Below are 20,192 nucleotides of genomic sequence, written 5' to 3'. Positions count from 1 at the left end.
GGTACCTTGCTGTGAAGGCAAAGCTGTGGTCAGACCGCTGCTGTGGCACACCAAGCCAGCTAACCCAAGCACCAGCCCTCCTTTCTTACCAAGCAGTTTCTTTATGCAACAGAGGGTGTATGCAGGGGAGGGCCAGCAGCACCCACTCTTTCCTACAAACAGGCATTTGGCTGCCATCACAGATCTTGTGGTGATCAAGAGCAAGGTAAAGCTTGTTTACCCAGAAATGCAGTTTCTACAGGAGAAATGAGTTTTTTGTTGTTATTGTTTTACTTTTAAAAAAGTCCCTAAGCCCAGCCATATCTTACATTCCCAACCTGATGCACCAGGAAAAGGGATGCAGGAACAGCTGCTGCACACAGCAGGTTTGATACAAGGCAAAACTTCCCCTTGGCAGGGGTCTGACTGGCAGTTCTAGCAAACATGCCTCGATTCCCATGCCCAGCTAGCTACAAACTCTCCTCCGAAAACAGGTTAAACACGTTCAGCAGTTCCCCTCCAGGAACAAGCGCGTGATTTTGCATTCTCACCTTCTTAGAGAAGTGTGTGATTTTGCATTCTCACCTTCTTAGAGAAGTGCCGCCAATACTGTTGGATCCAAAGGGAAAAAAAAAAAAAAAAAATCTTGTCATTATGCTCTTAACAGAGGGTTCTTCCCTCTACCAAAACAAAGGGTAGAATCCCAGCACTCGCAGTCACCTCTGCTCGTGTGCACATGTGCAAGGGAAGACACAGAATCACACAAAGGAAATCAGTTCTCTTCAGGCTTCCAAGTCATCTTTTCTCAGACAGGTAGCAAATATTTTTTTTAAATGATGGAAAATACTCCAGTATCCCTTACTATGCCTGCTGCCCCTTGGTGCCTGGTAAACATGATCTCAGCAGCTCTGCTGCCTCCGGAGGCCTTGGTAACTGGCACAGACAAGACACGTGGTGGAGCTGCAGCTGAAACACAACTTACTTCTGTTTCCTAAGCTATACACCCTCTTAGAGAGTTTTCCTTTTTTTCAAGATTTAGCTCAAGTGGCTCATTGATAGGGCTGATCCCACTCTTTGTGGTGTGTGTCCCCCCCCAGCCATCTCTCTGGTATGCGCTGTGAAGAGCTGCATTTGAGATGCACCCTGATGCTTAACAGCTGTATCTGCAAAACACCAAGATGCAGGGAATCCAAAACAACATGAATGCTATACACAAACTTCTACTGTAATACAACTGCACAGACTCTGTAGAAAGGTAGCCACCATAGTTTAAAAGAAAAACAAACAAACAAACAAACAAACAAACAAAAAAAAAAAAAAAACCAAAAAACAGCTGGTGAGCCTTCTGTAGACCAGCAGCAATTCACAGCTGGAATAGTTAGAGAAAAACAGCGCACCCAGCAGCTCCAGACCAGTGGTTCATTTTCCAAGGTAGAATAAATATAGCACCTTGAAACAGGAAAGCATGGTGCACTAACTGAGAATGGGTAGCATTTATTTTTACAAAATTTTGTGAGACTGATAAATATAGGTCCTGTTTTACTGATATGGGCAGAGATATGTGGCTTGTCTATGTCTTCAGGTAGAAAAACTGGAGCGGTAAAAGAATCTACTAAGATTCTAATATACAAATACCAATACACTAATATACTAATATACTAATACAAAGCCATATTTTTTTCCACAACCAGTGGATGCAAGTGGAGTGGGAATTCCTGCGCTAAGCTTATAAATTCAGAACTGCTCCCTATCCAACGACTTGTTACACCAACAGGATGGACAGAGTGGGAGGTAGAGGAATTTCTTTTACATTTTAAACACTTCTCTCTTTGTGAACATTTCAATACAGATTTAAAGATCAGCAGTCTCCAAAAGAAACACCAGGCATCTCGAGTCTGATAAGGATTTATTTGGTAAAACTGTCTGGTTTGTATTCTCCTGTAAATCAATCTAAGTGATCAACAGTGGAGACTTTTAGCTTTAAAATGTATCCAGTTGCACTGCAAAATAACTGAAATCAACAGAACTGCTTGAAGTCAAGGACGTGTTTCAGGCAAATGCATGAGTGTTTGCAAAGTCTGCCTATAGCATCGGAAAACTGAGCACATTCTGGCTTTTATGGAGAGCAGAGACACATACAGATTTTCACCTTTACTTACCTGTCCTCCAGATGCTGAAATAAAATGAAGAGTTGCTCTCCTTTTTCACTCTTAGTTTTATTATAAAAATCAACATTTCATTTGTTACAACTCAGTTTATAGTAATAATTGGAAAGGATTTTTGTACAAGGTTTATATACACCTTACAAGTAAAGCACTTTATTTTACAAAAAAAAAAAAAAAAGTTAGTGAATGAGTGAATAGGGCTGACCAAATGTTGGTCATTATAATATAAATACATCCTTGCAAAGCACCATCGTACCAAAGTTGATGAACAAGAGACACCAGCTGGTTTTAAGACAATGACAAACAGTGATTAAAGCTTACAAAAAAGAACAAACAAAACAAAAAACAAAAACAAGATTAAAAATCTGAAAGCAGCACCAGATCCTTCACTTGCAAACAAGGCTGGTTCAGTTTAAGGCTGGTGGTATCCTCTTTACAAAAAGACACTTTCATTTTCCCTCGCTGACTCTTAACTGCCTGGCTTAAGGCTACAGCCATTTTAATCGGGACTTCAAAGCTGCTCCTTGTTCATTTAAAAGAGGGGACCCAGACTGCTCTCCAATAGTTTCATCATAACAATCGTGCTGCCTGCTACCAAGACAGTCTCTGGCCCAATCTGAATATGGACAGTTTACTCACCCTGCTCCACGCAGTTTTGGAGCGCGTCACCCAGTCCCTATAAATGCTACACTGGCATCACCCGCTGAGCTGCCCTTTTTCAAGATGGAAAGAAATTGCCCATTTTGGATCACAACTGTATTTTATTTGACTTCTTTCAGAAATAAATTGAATGTTTTGCTGCCGTTTTCAAGCTATTAGGTCACTGCTAGCTTATTTTCAAGGTGTATCTGTCAACTGCCAATTAAGTTAAAGCTTAATTTTCAAGCAATAACCCCAGCAAAATGCAATTAAACCAATCTCATGGCTAAGAAAGCAATTTCTGAGTAGCAATGTTCAAATTATTTTGACACCCAATGAACCAGCTATTTTTTTGTTGTTGAAGTAATAAATAATCTGCTACATGCGCAGTACATGTTCAAATGCAGATTGTCTCTAACGATACTGACAAACACATCAGAAAAAAAGTGAATTATTACTTCTCAGGAGATATTTTGAAGAGGTCATTCAGTTCAATAGCATGCGTGACCAGGGAGTTCCACAGTTCAAGCAGTTCCTCCCAGAATGGTGGCAATCAATTAATTCAAGGAGATTTGCCAAGCAAGAAGGAAAGAAAATACTCAATATTCAAGACAGTGGCCTTTTCTTCATCTTAGCACAGGCTTAACTGCTTTAAAGTAAATCAAATTAATCTCTGTTTACGATTCACCAGTGAAGCCGTTTCCAGAGAATGGGCTGTATTTAATAGAGAATGCAAAGCTGGAGACTGGACCACAACCAAAGCCCATTCCTGCAACAAACAGGGATTTTCTGCACGTACCTTCACTTGCAGTGGATTGTAGCACCTGCCATGTCAAGTGGTTTGGGTGCAATTTTCTTCATAATTAATTACACTAGGACTACAACAGATTGATTTTTATGTACCTACAGAAGAGTTTTACTCATTTGCAAAACAGACTCCAAAAGTAGGGGAACAGTATAAATACCATGCTTCCTCTCCTGTCTGGTATGAAAGAACATTAACTATTCAGGTCTAAAGTAGCAAGTATTCTGTTGTCTGTCCTACAACCTGGCCAGAAGTCCAGCTTATGTGAGACAGCAGGACAGCATCTGGCATTAGCCCTCTGAGAGGCAGGGAGGCTGACTCTGCCGATGGGGGTGTGTGAATGTGTATGCATGAGAGAGAAAATTATTAGCTTTGGGTATATTCACATATCAAAGGTATGTGTACCTGCATACGTATACTCATACATGCACGTGGGGGGAAAATGTTATGGCAGTAAATCTGGAATTTACAATACTGAAAGTTACAACTCACAGAAAAATTAATCTTCTGATATCACCTGGCTCATTTTAAATATTTACAGTAATGCAAAGTGTGCATTTAATGTATATGCACAGGTTGCATAAATTTATATTCATGGAAACCATTCTTTATTTCAAATGCAAATGCTATGTGCATGTTCTATTTATTGTATCTAAGCTCTTTTCAAATAAATAACTTAGTACCCAAAAGCAGTAATGAGTAGTGCTCCTTAGGAAGGTGTGAAATGCACGCAGTATGACATGGCAGGTATCATTTTAAAAGGCAAAGTTAGGTCTCATTATTGTTACCATTTAAACACGCTAAGCTCCTGTTCAACATGCAAAGGTTAGTTTTCAACAAATTGTGCTGTAATCTCCTTTTTTTGTGTTTTTTTTTTTGTTGTGTTTGGTTTTTGATGTTGTTGTTTTCCCCCCCCTTAAACTACAAAGGACTCTTCCTTTCCCGACTGAGCATGCCAGCTATTTCCATTGCCAGCCAGCCATGAACACTCCCCAGCTTAGCTACTACATAGAGGAAAAAGTGCACAATGAGTACTTTTGTTGATACCTCACTGCCTATGTACCTGATGCTGTAAGATAAGGACATTTGTTCTTAGCTTAAAAGACAAGAGCAGATTCACTGACATCAGTGAGAGCACTTCCATCCTAATGCTACAAACCCACTTTAGCACAGTGATCTCCTGGACTGATGTGTGTGTGTGTTACCTACAGTCCTAACACCTCAGTCAATTGGAGAAGTGGGAGAAAGCCTGATTCTCACCGAGGGGAGGAGAGAGTATGAATCATGGCTGGCTCAGTGGTGGAAAGGAACAGAGAAACTGCTCAGTGCCAGTGTTCAGTCAGTCTATGGCTTATCCCCCAGGATGGCGTCAGGTGTGCATACTAGTTGCATCAATGCTTTTGTAATTTGGAGATCTGCCCAAGAGGAACTTCACAGATCATCAACTCTTTCAAAATTTTACTCTAGATTTACTGGGAAAATACATGTATTTGCAAAGGCAGATTGCAGCTTCCCACTAAATAAATTCTTTGGTTAGGTTAGTCAAGATGAGAAACAGCCTGCTCTATATGCTGGTCACCTTCAGTGGAAAAACCTAGTCTGTTCACTTTCCCCCCTCAGAGGCAGATCACTCAAAATATCTGACGCACAAACTGAAACATAGGTATCAAAAAGACCTGATCAAATCCTACACTGAATTGTTTGTCCACCCCACTGACTTCAACTGAGTTATGTGTGGATGTAAACTAGCACAGAGGGCAGGCAGCACAATCCATATGCAGAGAACATTTTTCTTCTAGAGAACATTTTTCTTCTAAAGAACCCTCACTGCAATTAACACACTTACTAATTTATCTGCAGGAAGTCCCGTCCAAGAGCAAGCCTCAGGGCAGTCCACCGTACCAGAAAGAGGATACCACTCCTTAAGTTCAACCACCTTAGAGTTTTTCAAACAGAAATTGGCACACTGAAAAAAGTATTTTGCAAGAAGAGACCATTGCCATCGCAGTACAAGCACTTGGACTGAGATACAACAATGCAATATTCTTCTGAGTTCATTAGTGCAAGTTTCCACATGTGAACCCCACACGGAATGCTGCACATGAAAAAATGTAAACAACAGAGAAGTTTCTAATTCTCATCGGTGTGCCAGCCTCAACAGCCCCCGCCCTGACACACCCGCCCTCCCCCCTTCATATAAATGGTTTCGAGTTCCCTTACAGTTCACAATACCCTCCCCAACACCCATCCTGCTGGAGAACACAAGCAAGCTGTGCCACCAGCAAGGAAGAGCCAGAAGAACAGCTACCACAATTCCTAGATACCTAGAATGAAGCTGGGCAAAAAAAAACCTTAGTATGCCAGATCCAGAGATTAACTGCAATAGCCCGGAGATCACCAAAGCTTTTTAAAGTTGCCTCAGGTATCCTGGACTACTAGAAAGACCCTTTATTACAGCTGGAATCCCAATGCCACGGTTTCCTTTGGAGTGGCAACCAAGTGAGGCTCCAGCACCCCAGACGAGCGGCAGCACTAGCAAGAATTACTTGTCACTGATTCTGTCAACAGCAGGAATTAAAGCCCATGCCACATTTTCAGCGGATTTCTCTTTTGGTTGAAACCGGCTGGGGAACAAGCAGAGCACAGTAACACCCAAAGGGCACCTGGGAAGAGCTGTTACACCCATGCTCTGCCCAAAGGCTGGGAGGCAGAAACTCCTCAGCACCTTTGAGAGAGAAGACTCAGAGGGCCAGTCTTCGAAGGCATCGAGCCCCTTCAGTGGATTTGATGTCCAAAGAAGGTGTGAATGCATACTGCTGTCTAAGATCAGGCATACTGTGAGCTCCACTACAGGCAAAGCAAATTCAAAACACTGCACTGGAGTCAAAGAGGAGTTAATAATATCCTAGGCTGCCCCTCAACCTACACAAATAATGTTTTCACTTGATTATATACTTGTCCCGTCAAAATCACCGTGGTGAGGCTGACGGGAGAAGGGGCTAAATACGATAATATACAAAAATAGAGATGCGAATATAAAATGGTTTGGTTAAGAATATCGTAAAATTTGACATTCACAGCGGTTAATACTAAAGTATTAAACTCACACCATGCAAAAGAGGAGGTATGTCAAAATCATACTGAGAAAAACTGGCTTTTACCTAACACAAAGAAATTATGAGCAGTTAATACAGCATGGGAACCACTTCCAATGATCAAAACATTTTTTTTTTTTTTTTTTTTTTAATGGACAGTTGCTCCACTGAAAGTTAAATGCTTCCTTACTAGGAAAAAATAATATATATATTTATATATATATATATGATTTGTATACTGTGATATCAATATACATTGAAAGTACTGCAAGGATATATTATTCATTTACAGTAAAACTAACAATCCACGGTTAAATTTATAGTTTATAAATATGCTGTCTATATTATATGTGGTATAAAAATATTTGACATTTTCTGGGCACTAGGTCAAAATAAGGTTTTCTTTTTTAAAGGACTAAGAATCATTCAGGTATATGCATATTACCCTTGTCAATTACGTGAAAATCGTACTGACCTGGTACAAAACAGAATCCTACCATGCTGGCAAAATGAAGAAGGTAATGCAGAGCATGATACTCACTGCATGATGAGGCTAATTAGGAGAAAAAAAAAGAATTTACAGCAGCCCAGTTCTAGCAGTATTTTAAATAAGGATATCACGATTTAAAGTGACATGGGCAGGAAGAAAGGATGCAGAAGAGATGGGAAAAGCTAAACAGGAGGAAAAAGCAAACTTTAAAATATACCCAACAAAAATAATTGAAATTCCAGAAGCAAGGAGAGAGCTCTAAAGGCTCTAGTTTGGTAAGCGCATTAAGGAAAGAGAGAGGTGTATTCATTTAAAAAAGTGTGTGATTATTCTTCTGGATTCACTGCTACGATTGCTGTATTCCTGTAGAAAACAAAGCCCTTTGTGTAAGGTTAATATCTGTCCTGACTGCGTTTTCAAGTTTAACTTTAGTTGCTGGCCCTCCGTAGTTAACATAGAGGTTATTTGGCTACTTCCAAGTATCTATGGTATGCTGCTCTGAGACGGACTTCTTTATTATTAATTACTTTAAACATTTTTGGTATTGACAAACCCCCCATCTCACCTCGCTGGACAAGTCACACATCCCGGTCCTTCCATTTCCTTATGTGCTCAGTCACTTCACTGGATTAAGGCATGTTTTTGTGTTCCATTTGCAAAAATAAAAACTTTTTGTACAAATGTCTGGGTTCTTTTATACAAAAATTTTTCTTCTTATGGCACAAGCAGCAGTTGCTGTTTAAGAAAATATATAAATATCCTTTTTCTTCTGTACAAATATCTTCAGTATTCCTCCACCCCATTTAATAACATTTAACTGTACACTGTCCTACCTCACCCTTTGCCGAGAGCTCCCTCCCCCCTCCCCAGTGGAACGTTTTGTATTTACACTTTCGCGGCAGAGGCAGATAATGGGGTGGGGGGGCTACCCCTCATGAGGAGTCCGTGCAGGGGGACGGCGGCGGCGGGTAGAGATGGTGCGAGTAGCTCCGCTCCGTGTAGGGGGAAGGCGGGCAGCTTTCGTAGTTCTCCTCCGCCGACAGGTACTGGCTGCGTGGCGTGGGCGGCGGGGGGACAGGCTCTGAATCATAGTTCAGGTCACTGGTATAGCCCTTGGCCGTCGCTGCCGTGAGCCTTCGGCTGGGGGCATAGTCACTGTCACAGACATCCGTGCTGCAGGGGGTCGTGGGAGGTGCAAAATGCCGGTAGCTGTAAGGCCTGTAGCTGCAAGCGGGGGGGGGGGGATTTTATGGGAGAAGCGTCAGCACACAGCAAGACCGGGCGACGCGCCCGTCGACGAGCGAGCGGCGGGTAAGCCGAGGTGGAAGCCGAGCGCAGGGCGACCTCTCTGCAGTAGGTACGCAGCATCACGCCCTGCTCCCTTACACCACAAACCCACTGGAGGGCCACCTCTGCGCTACAGTGTCTGCCAAATTATAGCAACTAGGGAAAGGGATGCCGATTATTAATTATCTACAGACAACAGGCTCCCTGAGGACTTACTTGAGGTAGAAGAAGTTGCTCCTAAGACAGTGGGGCAGGAAGGTCATGAAAGGGGAAGAATAGCTGTGTTCCAATTATATGGAGAAGATCTTCTGCTTCCATTATGCAATTTATGGATGCTAATTTCCAAGCCCAGACAGGGAGACTGGAAGTGGCCTGGCACATTCATAGCAGTCGGGAGAATCACTCACCAGAGCAGCAACCTGGATTGAATTCCCAAAGGCTGCTACTACAAAACAGCTTTTAAAACGAGCCCAAGATAGTTCGAAGAAAATAAATTAGAAAGGGAGGTGCTCAGTAGCTACAACTACCAGCGCCACAGTCAGTTGTTGGGGGCGGGTGGGGATGCTGCTCCTCTATATTCAAGTCAAAATGTTAGGAAAGATGGGAAGATCAGAAGCAGCAAAGCCAGGGTTTATTTTCGGGTGGGGGGGCATTCGGAAAACATTCAACCCCACGCTACAGCCCTAATACTATTTATAATACTAAAACATCACAACAGCTAACCAGCGATCAGCATGATTCATGCTGGTGCCAAAATTCAGGTTTCTTTCATTAGAAAATTACTCATCATTTTAAAAGATATTTTATATGGCTGCAAGGGATCATTATAAACATCTGGTCTGACCTTCTGCACAACAGAGGCCATATTTTCTGCTAATGGAGAAGAGATGTCTTTTCAGCCCCAGAGACCTCATTATCCAAAGTCCCCAAAGGCTCTGTGTTAGGGAGGCATTTCTTTCGATGGACAAATACAGTGCTCTCCTCTCTTTCAGACAGACAAACACGGCACTCTCCTCTCGCTGACCAGATCTACTAGTGATTTGGGAGGGGAACCTTTACACTCTTGGATAGTAGGTGTCTCTCTCTTTATTTTTGGCAACTAGTTATAAAATGATAATGAACTCTAGCATCTTACAAAGAAGTTAAGAAAGACACATTCAAGTAAACAGAGATAAAGCTTGCACGCCCATAAATATTAGTCAAAGAAAATAAGCAAAATGTTAGTAACCTTTTTCATATATTAACCTTTAATATGTCACACTAGAATTTCTGTGCTTAATCTAGGCCATAATATTGTTACTTCTGGCCTATTAGCCTATGCATTGCCAACATTCCTCCATGTGGTCTTTGCCTATCATTTCGGATAATAACATAAATTATTTACGGCAGAAGCCTAAAAAAAAGGCAGGGCTCAGTCCAGGTTAAGTATTCTGGGCTCAAAGTTATCATGGTACCAGGTTTCTTTTGGCATGTAACTGATGTTGTGATGAATGTTGTCATTATCCCTAAAGCAATATACCCAGGAGGTATACCACTAGCCCATGTATTGCACGATTTCCCCCGAACAGTGCTGCTCTTACACACACGCTTCGGGGACACAATACATGTGAACCCATTTAAGCACCTCTTTTAGTGGTTGCAGAACTAGGGCTGCCTTTGCTTGCAATTCTTATGGAGCAGAGGCTGTCTTTGTTCTGCATTTTCTCCACTAACTGCTTTGGTCCTGACAGAAGCTATTGTAATAGTAATTACCTGTAGGATCTATGAGTGGATGGGCTGTTTGAAGAATAACCAAATTCCATGGTATAATGTGAACGTTCAGTAGCTGGTGATGGTGGTGGGTTCAAAATCTAAGGGAAAAAAATAGAAAAAAGCTACAGTTTAAAAAAAAAAAAAGCTATGAAGGAGACTTAAGAAAACATCACTTTATACATTTTATTTTCAGTATTGTTTAATAGGATCCTTAACTTAAAAACTGCATGCATAGACCCTCCCAACAAACAGGATTTTTCTTCTATTTACTCCCCAGTTCTTTAACAGACACTGGAAATGCCACTTGTTACCATTCCCATAGAAGCTATTACTAAGTTCTCAAAAAATGCTGAGTGCTGTTGCTATTTTGACATACCCAGTACTGAAAAGTGAAGTTGAAGCTAGCTGTTCAGTACTAGATTGTCACTAGGGATACCACCGCCCTAGGCAAACTGGCAGATGTCTGCTCCCACTAGCTGTAGTCCCCAGGTATTATGCTGTTTATAGTATTCACAGCATGCTGTCCAAGGCAATCATTTCTTCCCTATACAGGCATGTTCTTACTGCACACAGTATTTTGATTAATTTAAAGATACGACATGATAGGTTGATTCTCAGAACTGAAAAAAAACAGTTGAAGATTTCAGCCTGCACTGACCGAGCATGTAACTCCCTAATACTGGACAGTGGTTTGGTGGACTTCATATAAAAATATCTAAACCAACAACAGTGATGCTAGGAGTAAAGAGACAGGGAGCCCTCTGAGGCTGGTACCAACTTTTACATAGCATCTGGTGCAGCACACTACCCATTTGTGACTAGAGGAACGCTATGAAGTTGCAAGACACTTGTTTGTTTATTTCTTACTTGCAAGATACAGAACGTCATTTTTAACTCCTTGGAAGGTCTATACAGAATCAGCCATAGTTTTACCTCCAGAGGCACATGGCAGACTACAATGAAGGGAGATCGCTCTGCCAGAGCTGCTCAACTTTTATATGGATTTTTCCATCTTCCCTGACATTCAATCTAATATCTTTTCCTGGCACTGAGTGCTCTCACAACTTTTTAAAATTAAGAGGAAATTCCTATACTGTTTTGGAAAAAGACAACCTCCTCTCCCTTCCCTTTCAATATCACTTACTCCATATTCAGACAAGTTTATTATGCTAGCCATATAAAACAAAACATTCATCTGTCAATTACTTATCCTCAGAAAGACACTGGCCACTTCCCTGAAAGTTATTAAAGGTCTCTGAATAACAGAATGACTTACTGGAGGAAAGTAAGTGCCTTTGGTACTTGAAGAACTACTGGAGGAGGCTCCAGTGACATGGGCCCTGTCATACGGTGGCCCGCTGCTCCCTCCCATAATGCTGAGGGAGCTGATCACAGATTTACCTCGAGACATCCCTGAAGAACAAAGATGTGTGTTAATATCACATTCTTTGAAGCAAACAGAAAAAAGAAAGCTTAAAAAAGAAATCTAGAGGATAACAGCAGTTATACACAATTCCTAAAACCAAAATTGATCGTCTTGGTATTAAGAGCAAATTCAGTGCTCCTTGATGAACAACTGGAATGAAGACTGTCAGGGAATTAACATGATGGGTTTGGGTATCAGCTACTTAACTGCAGGACTTGGCACTTGGCTATACTATAGCTGTGTGAAGAGAAACAGATTTTTTTTCACTTGAACAGCTGGAAAAGACTTGAGAGAACAGGCATTCAGGCACTATTTCTATGCCTCAGAATAAAACATGAAACTGACACTGACCACCTCAACTGAGCGACTGAAATTTGTGCAAGAGAAGAGAAAGCTTGCGTTCTTTCATTTCCACACTGTTAAGTGAGCTTTTGCTACTGGACTGAAGCACGCTGGCAGAGAGTCCAAGCGGGAAATGGAGAGGTATGCCACTGTGCTCGAAATAATGGTGAAAATTCTGCTCAAAGACTCTCTTTATGAAAGCAGGTTATTACAGAAAGCAAAGAAATTTGGTGTATTATTTTAACCCTGTAACAGCCTCACAGAACCTCTGTGTTCTGACTGGAACCTGCTGGATCCAAACCCACAAGTTACAGCATGTATTCAATCAATATATACAGAAGCAGTGCATATAAATGAAGTGCAACGTTGTGGTTGAGTCTTAACTTCTTAAATAGTTTTGTTTAAAACCCCCTCCCCCAAAATTGGTGTTGGAAACTTCACCATCAAATGAAATGAGACCACCATTATTGCTGGTCATTACAGACTACACAGTAAGTTTCACAAGCGTAAAAACCCAGTCTACAAATATAACAAGAATAACTACATAATGTTTAAAGTCCCATGAATATAACTCTGTGTAACTTTATTCTGCACTGTCATGACACTTTGCTGATGCTACGATAGTCTAAAAAGATGCTTCTTTAGTAGAAAAAGAAAAGAACTCCCACAGTATGTCTATCTATTTGAGCTTACGGTTCTGCCAAATATCTAAATGCTCGTGAACAGCATAGGTAAAATAGCAGTTTGTTATTATAAAGAAGGCTCATGACAAGCCCTGACAGTCCTGGCTTCCAACAGCTTTCAGGAATTATGCATCTGGAATGGACATCTCTTGTGCATACATGCACAGTATCCTCAGCTACAACTGTGTGGTGCCAAAGAGCAGGACAAGGATCACACTGTTTACTCACCAGGAAGAGATCCTGACAAAGAACTCGGGTGAGGCACGTAACCAAGAGGTACAGAGGCTGGTCCGTGTACCACGTAATCATTGGTCATTGTTTCCCCATCTCCCTTCATGCGTGGGCACAGCACCCTCTGGCAGATGAAGTACATTGCTCCAACCACAAAAACAGTAAGGATCACACCAATGATGGAGCCGATTGTGTTGTTGGGCTGTGGGGCTGGCTCCTCTGTTGTGTCTAAAATGAAAAGGGCAAATCAGACTGTGTAAGTTAATCCAACAGCTTCATGTACCAGCATCAGTTTTCCTGACATCTTTCTACACAGGAAAAATAAAAGCCTCCTAATTCTGTAGGCAGACAACAGCTTTCAAATTAATATATGGGAGGAACAAACATGCACTAGGACAGGTCTGTTTAAAGACTCTGAGTGTCCATAAAGGCTACGTAGGTGCAGGATGACATCACCACACATGCAGAGAGGTCTTTGAATCACAAATGACAGCAAATGAATGGTACATGCATGTGCAGGGGTGTTGATGGGCCAGGTCCTGATTATTCTTCATTCTGGCAGGCAGGGCTATCCTTTGAACTTGATGAACAAGACCTGAAGCCACGTCTCCAGATGGCACTGTGCTGGGGACTCCAGTTATGCTGCTGCTTGTCATTAAAAGACAATGACAACCACTTTTCATGTTGCACCTCATCACATAAGCACCTGGGTTATCATGCAGTGTAACAGATCAGCACTCCCTTCCCTCAACTGTGTAACATTCACTTATGCTGAATGGCAGAGGTGATGCACCAATGATGAATTTGGGGTTTGCTGCTATTTACTAAACTACCTAACCTACCCCACATCTGACCCACATTGATGGCTACAGACATAGCTGAGCACCAGCTTTAGAGGTGCCATTCTTATGAGGAATCTGTATCTGAAATGATTATTCACCAGTCAAAATGAGTGGCTTTCCCTATAATACCAATTCTAAGCAATGACATTTCTGGGAATAACTGACAACCCCCTGCCTGTGCTTCATGAATTTGACAAGAAAAGCAGACTTTAAAGTATTTTCCTGTTCTAGTCAGTGTTTTACATCTTATCCATTACTGAAAGTCTTTTCCTCAACACATTTTCTTCTCCCTGAACACCAAACCCACACTTTATCCAGCTTGTCATAGTCTACAGAGATAAGTAAACAGACTTCAGATCATACTGGAAGAGGAACAGCAACAACTGCAGTCTTACTCTGTGTGGGCTAATTTTCCATCCTCTGTTACAAAACCAGAAAATACATGAACTATAATAAAGATAACTATACACGTCTCTGATAATGTCACTAGTAACTTGGTAGCATGACAGAACATCTCCTATTACTCCTTCCTAAGATCAAGGGTCCAACTCTGGCTTTGCATTTTCAAGTTATGTGTGTGTCAACCGTGATATACGGATCTCTAACACAAGAAGAGATGTCCCTATTTGCAATTTCTTTTAAAGCACCAACAGTGAACATGAACTTTCAAGTTGGAATTTTAAAGGCAGTGGTTTTCTTGCAGAGCCCTGGAGATTTCAAGGTAGGGAATATCACATGTTACAAATCATAAATCAAGCTCAGAATTACATCTTTTCAAGATACAAAGGAAATTTTAGAAGGTTTACTATATAAACAGAGTGCCTCTCTGATTCTAAAAGCACCTGCTATCAATTCTCTGGTTGAGAAAACCATGAAGCAGAGGAGTTATATATAAAAGCCTCATGCTGCTAGAAAGATCTTTTTTAACACTGCACCAACTCAGCATACTAACAGATTCTAGTAAAACAAACCTTTTCTTTCTTTTCAAAGTTTAAAAAGGTAAGTGAAAAAATTACTAGCCTGCTCTGCCTCAGAGACTACTCGTTCCCAATACTAGTTATTTTTGTTATTCCTATTCTACCACATTATGCATCAGTTGCACGACAGTCGTTATGAACAGGAGCATTCATTTTGGGAACAATTAATTCAGTCTGGTTGGCAGAATAAAATCTAGCTCATAGAGAAGGTAAGAAACAAATTTTGGATGGTGCAATCCAGTCTCTAGTCTCAGGTTTTACACTTACAGCATCCTTGCTCATCTGAGCTGTCACTGCAGTCCAGGTTGTGATCACATTTCTTGCTTTTCCCAATGCACTGCCCACTGGCACAGCGGAACTGATCGGTTAAACAAAGCACTGGAAGGAGAACACCGCACACACCAAGAGTCAGTATCAAAGACTTCTTCACTTTAAAATGATTAAGAAAACAAGACACCAAAGCATACAATCAGGAGTATCTTGTGAGAGCTTAGCCTGCCGCTAGTTTCACTTGAAGTAGTCATTCTCACATAAAGTCCCTCACGCCAGCCATGCAGAAAAAGTGTTTCAGTGTTCTGTTGAGGATACTGCACAGTGGGTACCTGTTCCTTAATGCCTGTTTACAATAAGGACACTACTAAATAAAGTTACCTTGACTAAACTAATTCATAAGCAGAAGGCTACTGAGAGCACAGGCACTTGTCCCAGGACAAAGTTACTGCAAAATTACTGTAAGAATCCCCAATTCTAAGCATTTACTGTAATATAAGAGAGAAGAATTAATTTATTAAAAATAAATCTGCCAAGCCATGATGAAAAGGTTGTTTAAGAAAGATAAATGTGGTTTCTCAATGCCCTTGTGCTCTTCCTGTAAACCAGAAAATTCCTTGATCATGGGACAACATATCTCACTTGACATTATGTTTTTAAACTTAAATGAAAGACAGAAGGTAAAACTGGAACTTTGCCAGTACACTCAGAAAACAAACTACCACTTTGGGAAAAAAGGTGCTGCAGGCAAGGTGCTGGCTGCTGTTGTTTACACATATTTTTGCCTCCTTTTTGTCAAAAATCCAGAAATTCTTTCTGACTTCAGTTGAATTTAAGAAGTTAAACTAAAGCCTTTTTTTGATCTGTAATCGACTTGAATACTCTGAATAACAGGGCCACTCTGAAGGTGATAAACAGTCCCTGGTCTGTTATCTCCACTTGCTGGATGGCAACTGGGAAGCTAACTTGCACGACGTATTTTCAGATGTTGGCATCTGATCTGGCTAACAATCACCTTTCATCGCACAGAAATTTCTGCATTGGTCTGAATGTTTTGGTTTGAGCTGGAGCACATCTTTTAGAGAGAAATTCGGTCTCGATTCCAAGACCTTTAGTCTCGTAAAAGAAGGAAGTGTACTGAAAGGATGTAGGGAAGAGTCATCCTTTCAAGCTGACAAGTTGTCCCTACAACTCCACACTACTTGTGCAGCAGGAGTAGGAAGGGTGAGTTTGCTCACGGTAGTTCAGATTCCACCAGCATAATCTGTCCCTTCCAAAATTAAAAGAACCTGATTCTCACTGTGTTGGCAATAGCACTTCCCTCTGTAATGATGGCTTAAACACTCTCTTGCTGTTCTCTGTAGGAAGCTGAGGTCTCCAGAAATCTTGTCTGTGTCTCATTCCCACTTATTCAGAAAGGCTTAACTACATTTTGTTCAGGTATTATAAAACAAACAATCCCAAGACCTTTACTTGGTACAAGGTACACAAAAAACTATGACAAGGGTTTGCTCCACTTTGTAATTCGCTCTCAGTTACCAGGTTTTTATAGCTTAAAAATATACCATTTTTAATAGTACTTCTCACAAACAGAGTTTAAACCACTGTGCAGGAGATCAGTTATTTCCATTTCACGGTCAGAGAAACAAAAGCATGGAGTTGTGAAATAATTTCCCATTTCATAGACCAGTTTAAAAATTAGCAGGACCTTGGATCCTTCCAAATCCTACTCAGCAATAGCTTTGGTATTTATCATAGTGTCCCCATAACAGCTCTCTTTTCATCACACTTCAAAAGATCCCCTGTACCTTCGCAGTTCTTCTCATCCGAGTTGTCCTGGCAATTTGCTTCTCCATTGCACCGGAGGGCACTGTCTATGCACTGTCCGCTTTCACACTGGAACTGGGTGTCTGAGCACACTGGGCAGTTCTTTTCATCACTGTGGTCTTCACATTCAGTAAAGCCATCACAGCGCCAGGCCACTGGGATGCAGTCAATCTCACCTGTGAAACAGGTGAACTGCTGAGGGGAGCATGTTGGTGGTTCTTTAAAAATCAAGCAAACAAACAAAAATTAAAAATCCATGTGAACAAACAGTAGATCAGGACAGGTAAGGACAAGAATATCTCAGCTGCTTTGATTTATCAAGTGCCACGTCGTAAGGCAACTTCCACCCCTGCTGCCTCTGCAGTCATTTGTGCAGATCTTGAGCCCCGTGTGACTGATTAAGACTCACAGCAATGGAGGCTCATTAGACAAAGAACAAGAGGAACAGAGAAACTTGCACACTCAAAACAATTCTTTTCTTCCCTTCCCACTTCAGCCTCTTATACCCTTCTCTTAGTAGGTCTTCAAAAGTCTTCATTTAAAGTCAACACACTTTTCTACTCCCCTTTTCCTGCAACACCACTGCATACACAACCGATGGCTCTCTTTTTAATGTTCGACAGTCACCATATAGAAAGCATTAAAAGGATGTAATGTGCTGCAGATGGATGCACTGTGACTCAATGTCTAGTTATGTGCCCTCGACAGCTCTGTTCAGTCAAAATTCTTTTAAAACAACAAAAAACTGCTCCATATAGTCAAGTCCTGCTATCTCAGCACAGCTGTTAGCTGTTATTTAACATTTACTACAGTAACTGTTAATCTCATGCAGTAAGTGTGGATTTTTTTCCCCCTTTTTTTAATCACCCTTTTCTTCCCCCTCCCCTCTTTGGCCTGGTATTAAACTTGCTCTGAGAAAATATCTGGATTATGTTAGCTCTTGTTCCATTGTGAGACCACACGTCGCCTTGATGGCGTAAAGATTGCATAATGAATCCATTCAGTAGGGTGGCACAAAGAGACCCAAGCACCAAAGTGCCTCTCTTCTCCCCCATTTCAACCTCACCCTTGGAAACACCAGGGCATAAGCTACAGTGGCCAGTATCACCACAGAGGAGGCAACTTGCCCTTCTGGGACTGCAGTTCGGAAAGGCGCGCACAGGGTGAGTTTGAGGAGGACAGCCGTGAAGAATAAAATGGCACAGACATGGTGCAATATGCCAGAACATGAGAACCTACCACTATTTGAAAAAGGAGAACATACAGAGTGATAGAAAAAAGTAATAAAAAAATCATACAGTTGAAAAATCAAGTTGAAATAATTCAGTGGTCTTAAGTAGAAAGAGTGAACAGAAAGCCTTATTCAAGTCAACTAGCAAATTTTTCCTCTCCTCTTACTCCTTTCTCAATACTTGCAGATTTAGCTGGGAGGAAGGTAAAGAGATGGGCATCGTGTAAAAGTGTGTAACAGCACCTGGTGCACTGTCACATTCTTTCTGCTCAGAAGCCACCCCTAAAGATGGAGATTCCTCCTCCTCCCCCCAGAAGCTGAGCACTCAGTGACACAGAGAATGGGAAGGACTTACCTCCGCAGGACAGCTCATCCTGCAGCAGAACAAGGTGGACTGGGCAAGAGCAACGTGTGGTGCCGTCGCCCTTCACGATGCAAATGTGTGAGCAGCCACCATTATCTTGAGAACAAGGATGTTGTCCTGTGATTTAAAAAAATAAGACAGACAGGTACTGACAAGAAATCCCCACCTCTTTTTCGACCTTTCAGTGATTTCTTTGGCACATAGGACTCCTTTCATTACTTCCTTCCCCCTGGGGAGAGCACTACTACAACAAAAAGTTGTATTTTGTTGCGTGCACTTTTTCACCTTTACACACATCAATAATTGTCATGCACATTGATTGTTGGTCCGTGATCTGAAACAGTGTGAGAATCATGCCACGGAGTCTACTGAAACAGTAAACAGTATTCAAAGTATTTTGCTTCTTGTGCAAGGTAGAATTAGTTCTGCAGCAAAAATAGTAGCATTAGTAATACAAAAACATGTCTTGGATTCCATACTTCATTTTCTCTATCAAAGACCATTAGAAAAAGTAAACTTTTCTAATTTATGAATTCTGAAGCTTCCATACTGTCTCCAAAACTCAAATTAACATGCTCTAGATAAATATGTCTTTCTATTTTAATGTTTAATAAGGACAACATACTTCTCTTGGAACTCCTGACAGATTCACTGAGATTAATAGCAAACAAAGCTAGTAGTAGTCTGCACTGATGCTTTAATTAAACATCCCCAGACATTTTTCTACATATTTCTCCAAGGCATGCACCACAGCCTATTAACCAGGACTATTTCCTCCATGATGACAGCAGCTTCACTGCTTTAACCATCCAGCTCCCATCATTTCAAGTACGTGTGTGGAGGGAAAAGCTACATCCTGGTAAACAGAAAACTTTTAAAAGTGCTGCCATGTTCAACACAGATTGTTAGTTAATACACACCTTCTTTGTGCAATGCAACATTGTTCTTCTGTCACTTACTTCCAATATGAATTGCCACCAGCAAAAATTGTTCACTTTGCCTTCAAGGCAGGCAGTCCACTGAAATATTTACTGCTAGTAAAAGACCCTGAGAGCTGTGCTCGTTTAAATGGAATAAACACCTAATAGCAATTCACTAGTGTGTTGCAGCCGTAACTGTCTATTAGGGGTAACAGGACGTTTCTACTGTGCCTACAGACACTCAAATGCCAGATGCCTGTATGGCACTACCAATAAAGTTGTCATCAGCAACAAAACATGATGTTGGGTTTGTGATAGGTTGCCAGTCCACTGCCAGCTGCCCGAAGGAAACAAGATTAATAGCACCCTGGCAATGTACAGACAGAAACTGATGCCAACTTCTGGCCCCCTCGATCTGCACTGATGTTGATCAGTGACAAGGTAAAACAGGCTCAGCTCTCTGCGGCCACTCCTCACCTTGAGCCCCACAGGCGCTGTTTGCACTTACTGTATTCCTGAACGTTGAGCTCTTTCACAGCATGGATGTCACTGAGTTGGGCAATACGAGCTTGGACCTTTGTACGTCCTTCTCGACCAGTCATATCAATCTTTTCAATCATCTGCTGTTGCCTGTCAATCCAATACAGCCAGTTTTCAAACACAGTTAGTCCCACAGGCTGCAAGATATTAGAGTCTTCCAAAACAATTCGGTTAGCACCTGCAGAAGAGAGAGTGGTTTAGTATTTCAGCTGATTTTAGTTGAGCTATCACATTTTCTACATTACTCACAACACTATTCTCCACTACTTTTACACTATCAGGTAAAAACACAAGTAATCCTGGGTCCTCTGATGCAAGACTGATGCA

At 41.4% G+C, this 20,192-nt stretch overlaps 1 protein-coding gene across 2 annotated transcripts in view; it reads right to left on the bottom strand.

The window, feature by feature from the left end:
* Nucleotides 1–4,375: 4,375 nt before the first annotated feature.
* The window catches only part of LRP6 (LDL receptor related protein 6), a 125,822-nt gene continuing 110,005 nt past the window's right edge, over nt 4,376–20,192 (bottom strand). The window contains exons 16-23 of one of the 2 annotated variants that reach the window (XM_042795379.1): nt 19,834–20,043; nt 18,397–18,522; nt 16,792–17,028; nt 14,981–15,091; nt 12,892–13,122; nt 11,489–11,625; nt 10,213–10,310; nt 4,376–8,397 (exon numbers count right to left, since the gene is read on the bottom strand). In XM_042795379.1, the coding sequence (XP_042651313.1) occupies nt 8,106–8,397; nt 10,213–10,310; nt 11,489–11,625; nt 12,892–13,122; nt 14,981–15,091; nt 16,792–17,028; nt 18,397–18,522; nt 19,834–20,043 (1,442 nt within the window). In that variant the 3' untranslated portion in view covers nt 4,376–8,105. Of the gene's footprint in view, nt 8,880–10,212; nt 10,311–11,488; nt 11,626–12,891; nt 13,123–14,980; nt 15,092–16,791; nt 17,029–18,396; nt 18,523–19,833; nt 20,044–20,192 lie in introns of both variants that reach the window. The other variant, XM_042795380.1, reaches the window with a different exon arrangement.

The sequence above is a fragment of the Tyto alba genome, unplaced genomic scaffold, assembly GCF_018691265.1.
Source record: "Tyto alba isolate M040663 unplaced genomic scaffold, T.alba_DEE_v4.0 Super-Scaffold_21, whole genome shotgun sequence".
Classification (NCBI taxonomy): Eukaryota; Metazoa; Chordata; class Aves; order Strigiformes; family Tytonidae; genus Tyto; species Tyto alba.
The sequence above is the reverse complement of the archived record's forward strand: the minus strand, read 5'-3'. Positions and strand labels throughout refer to the sequence as shown.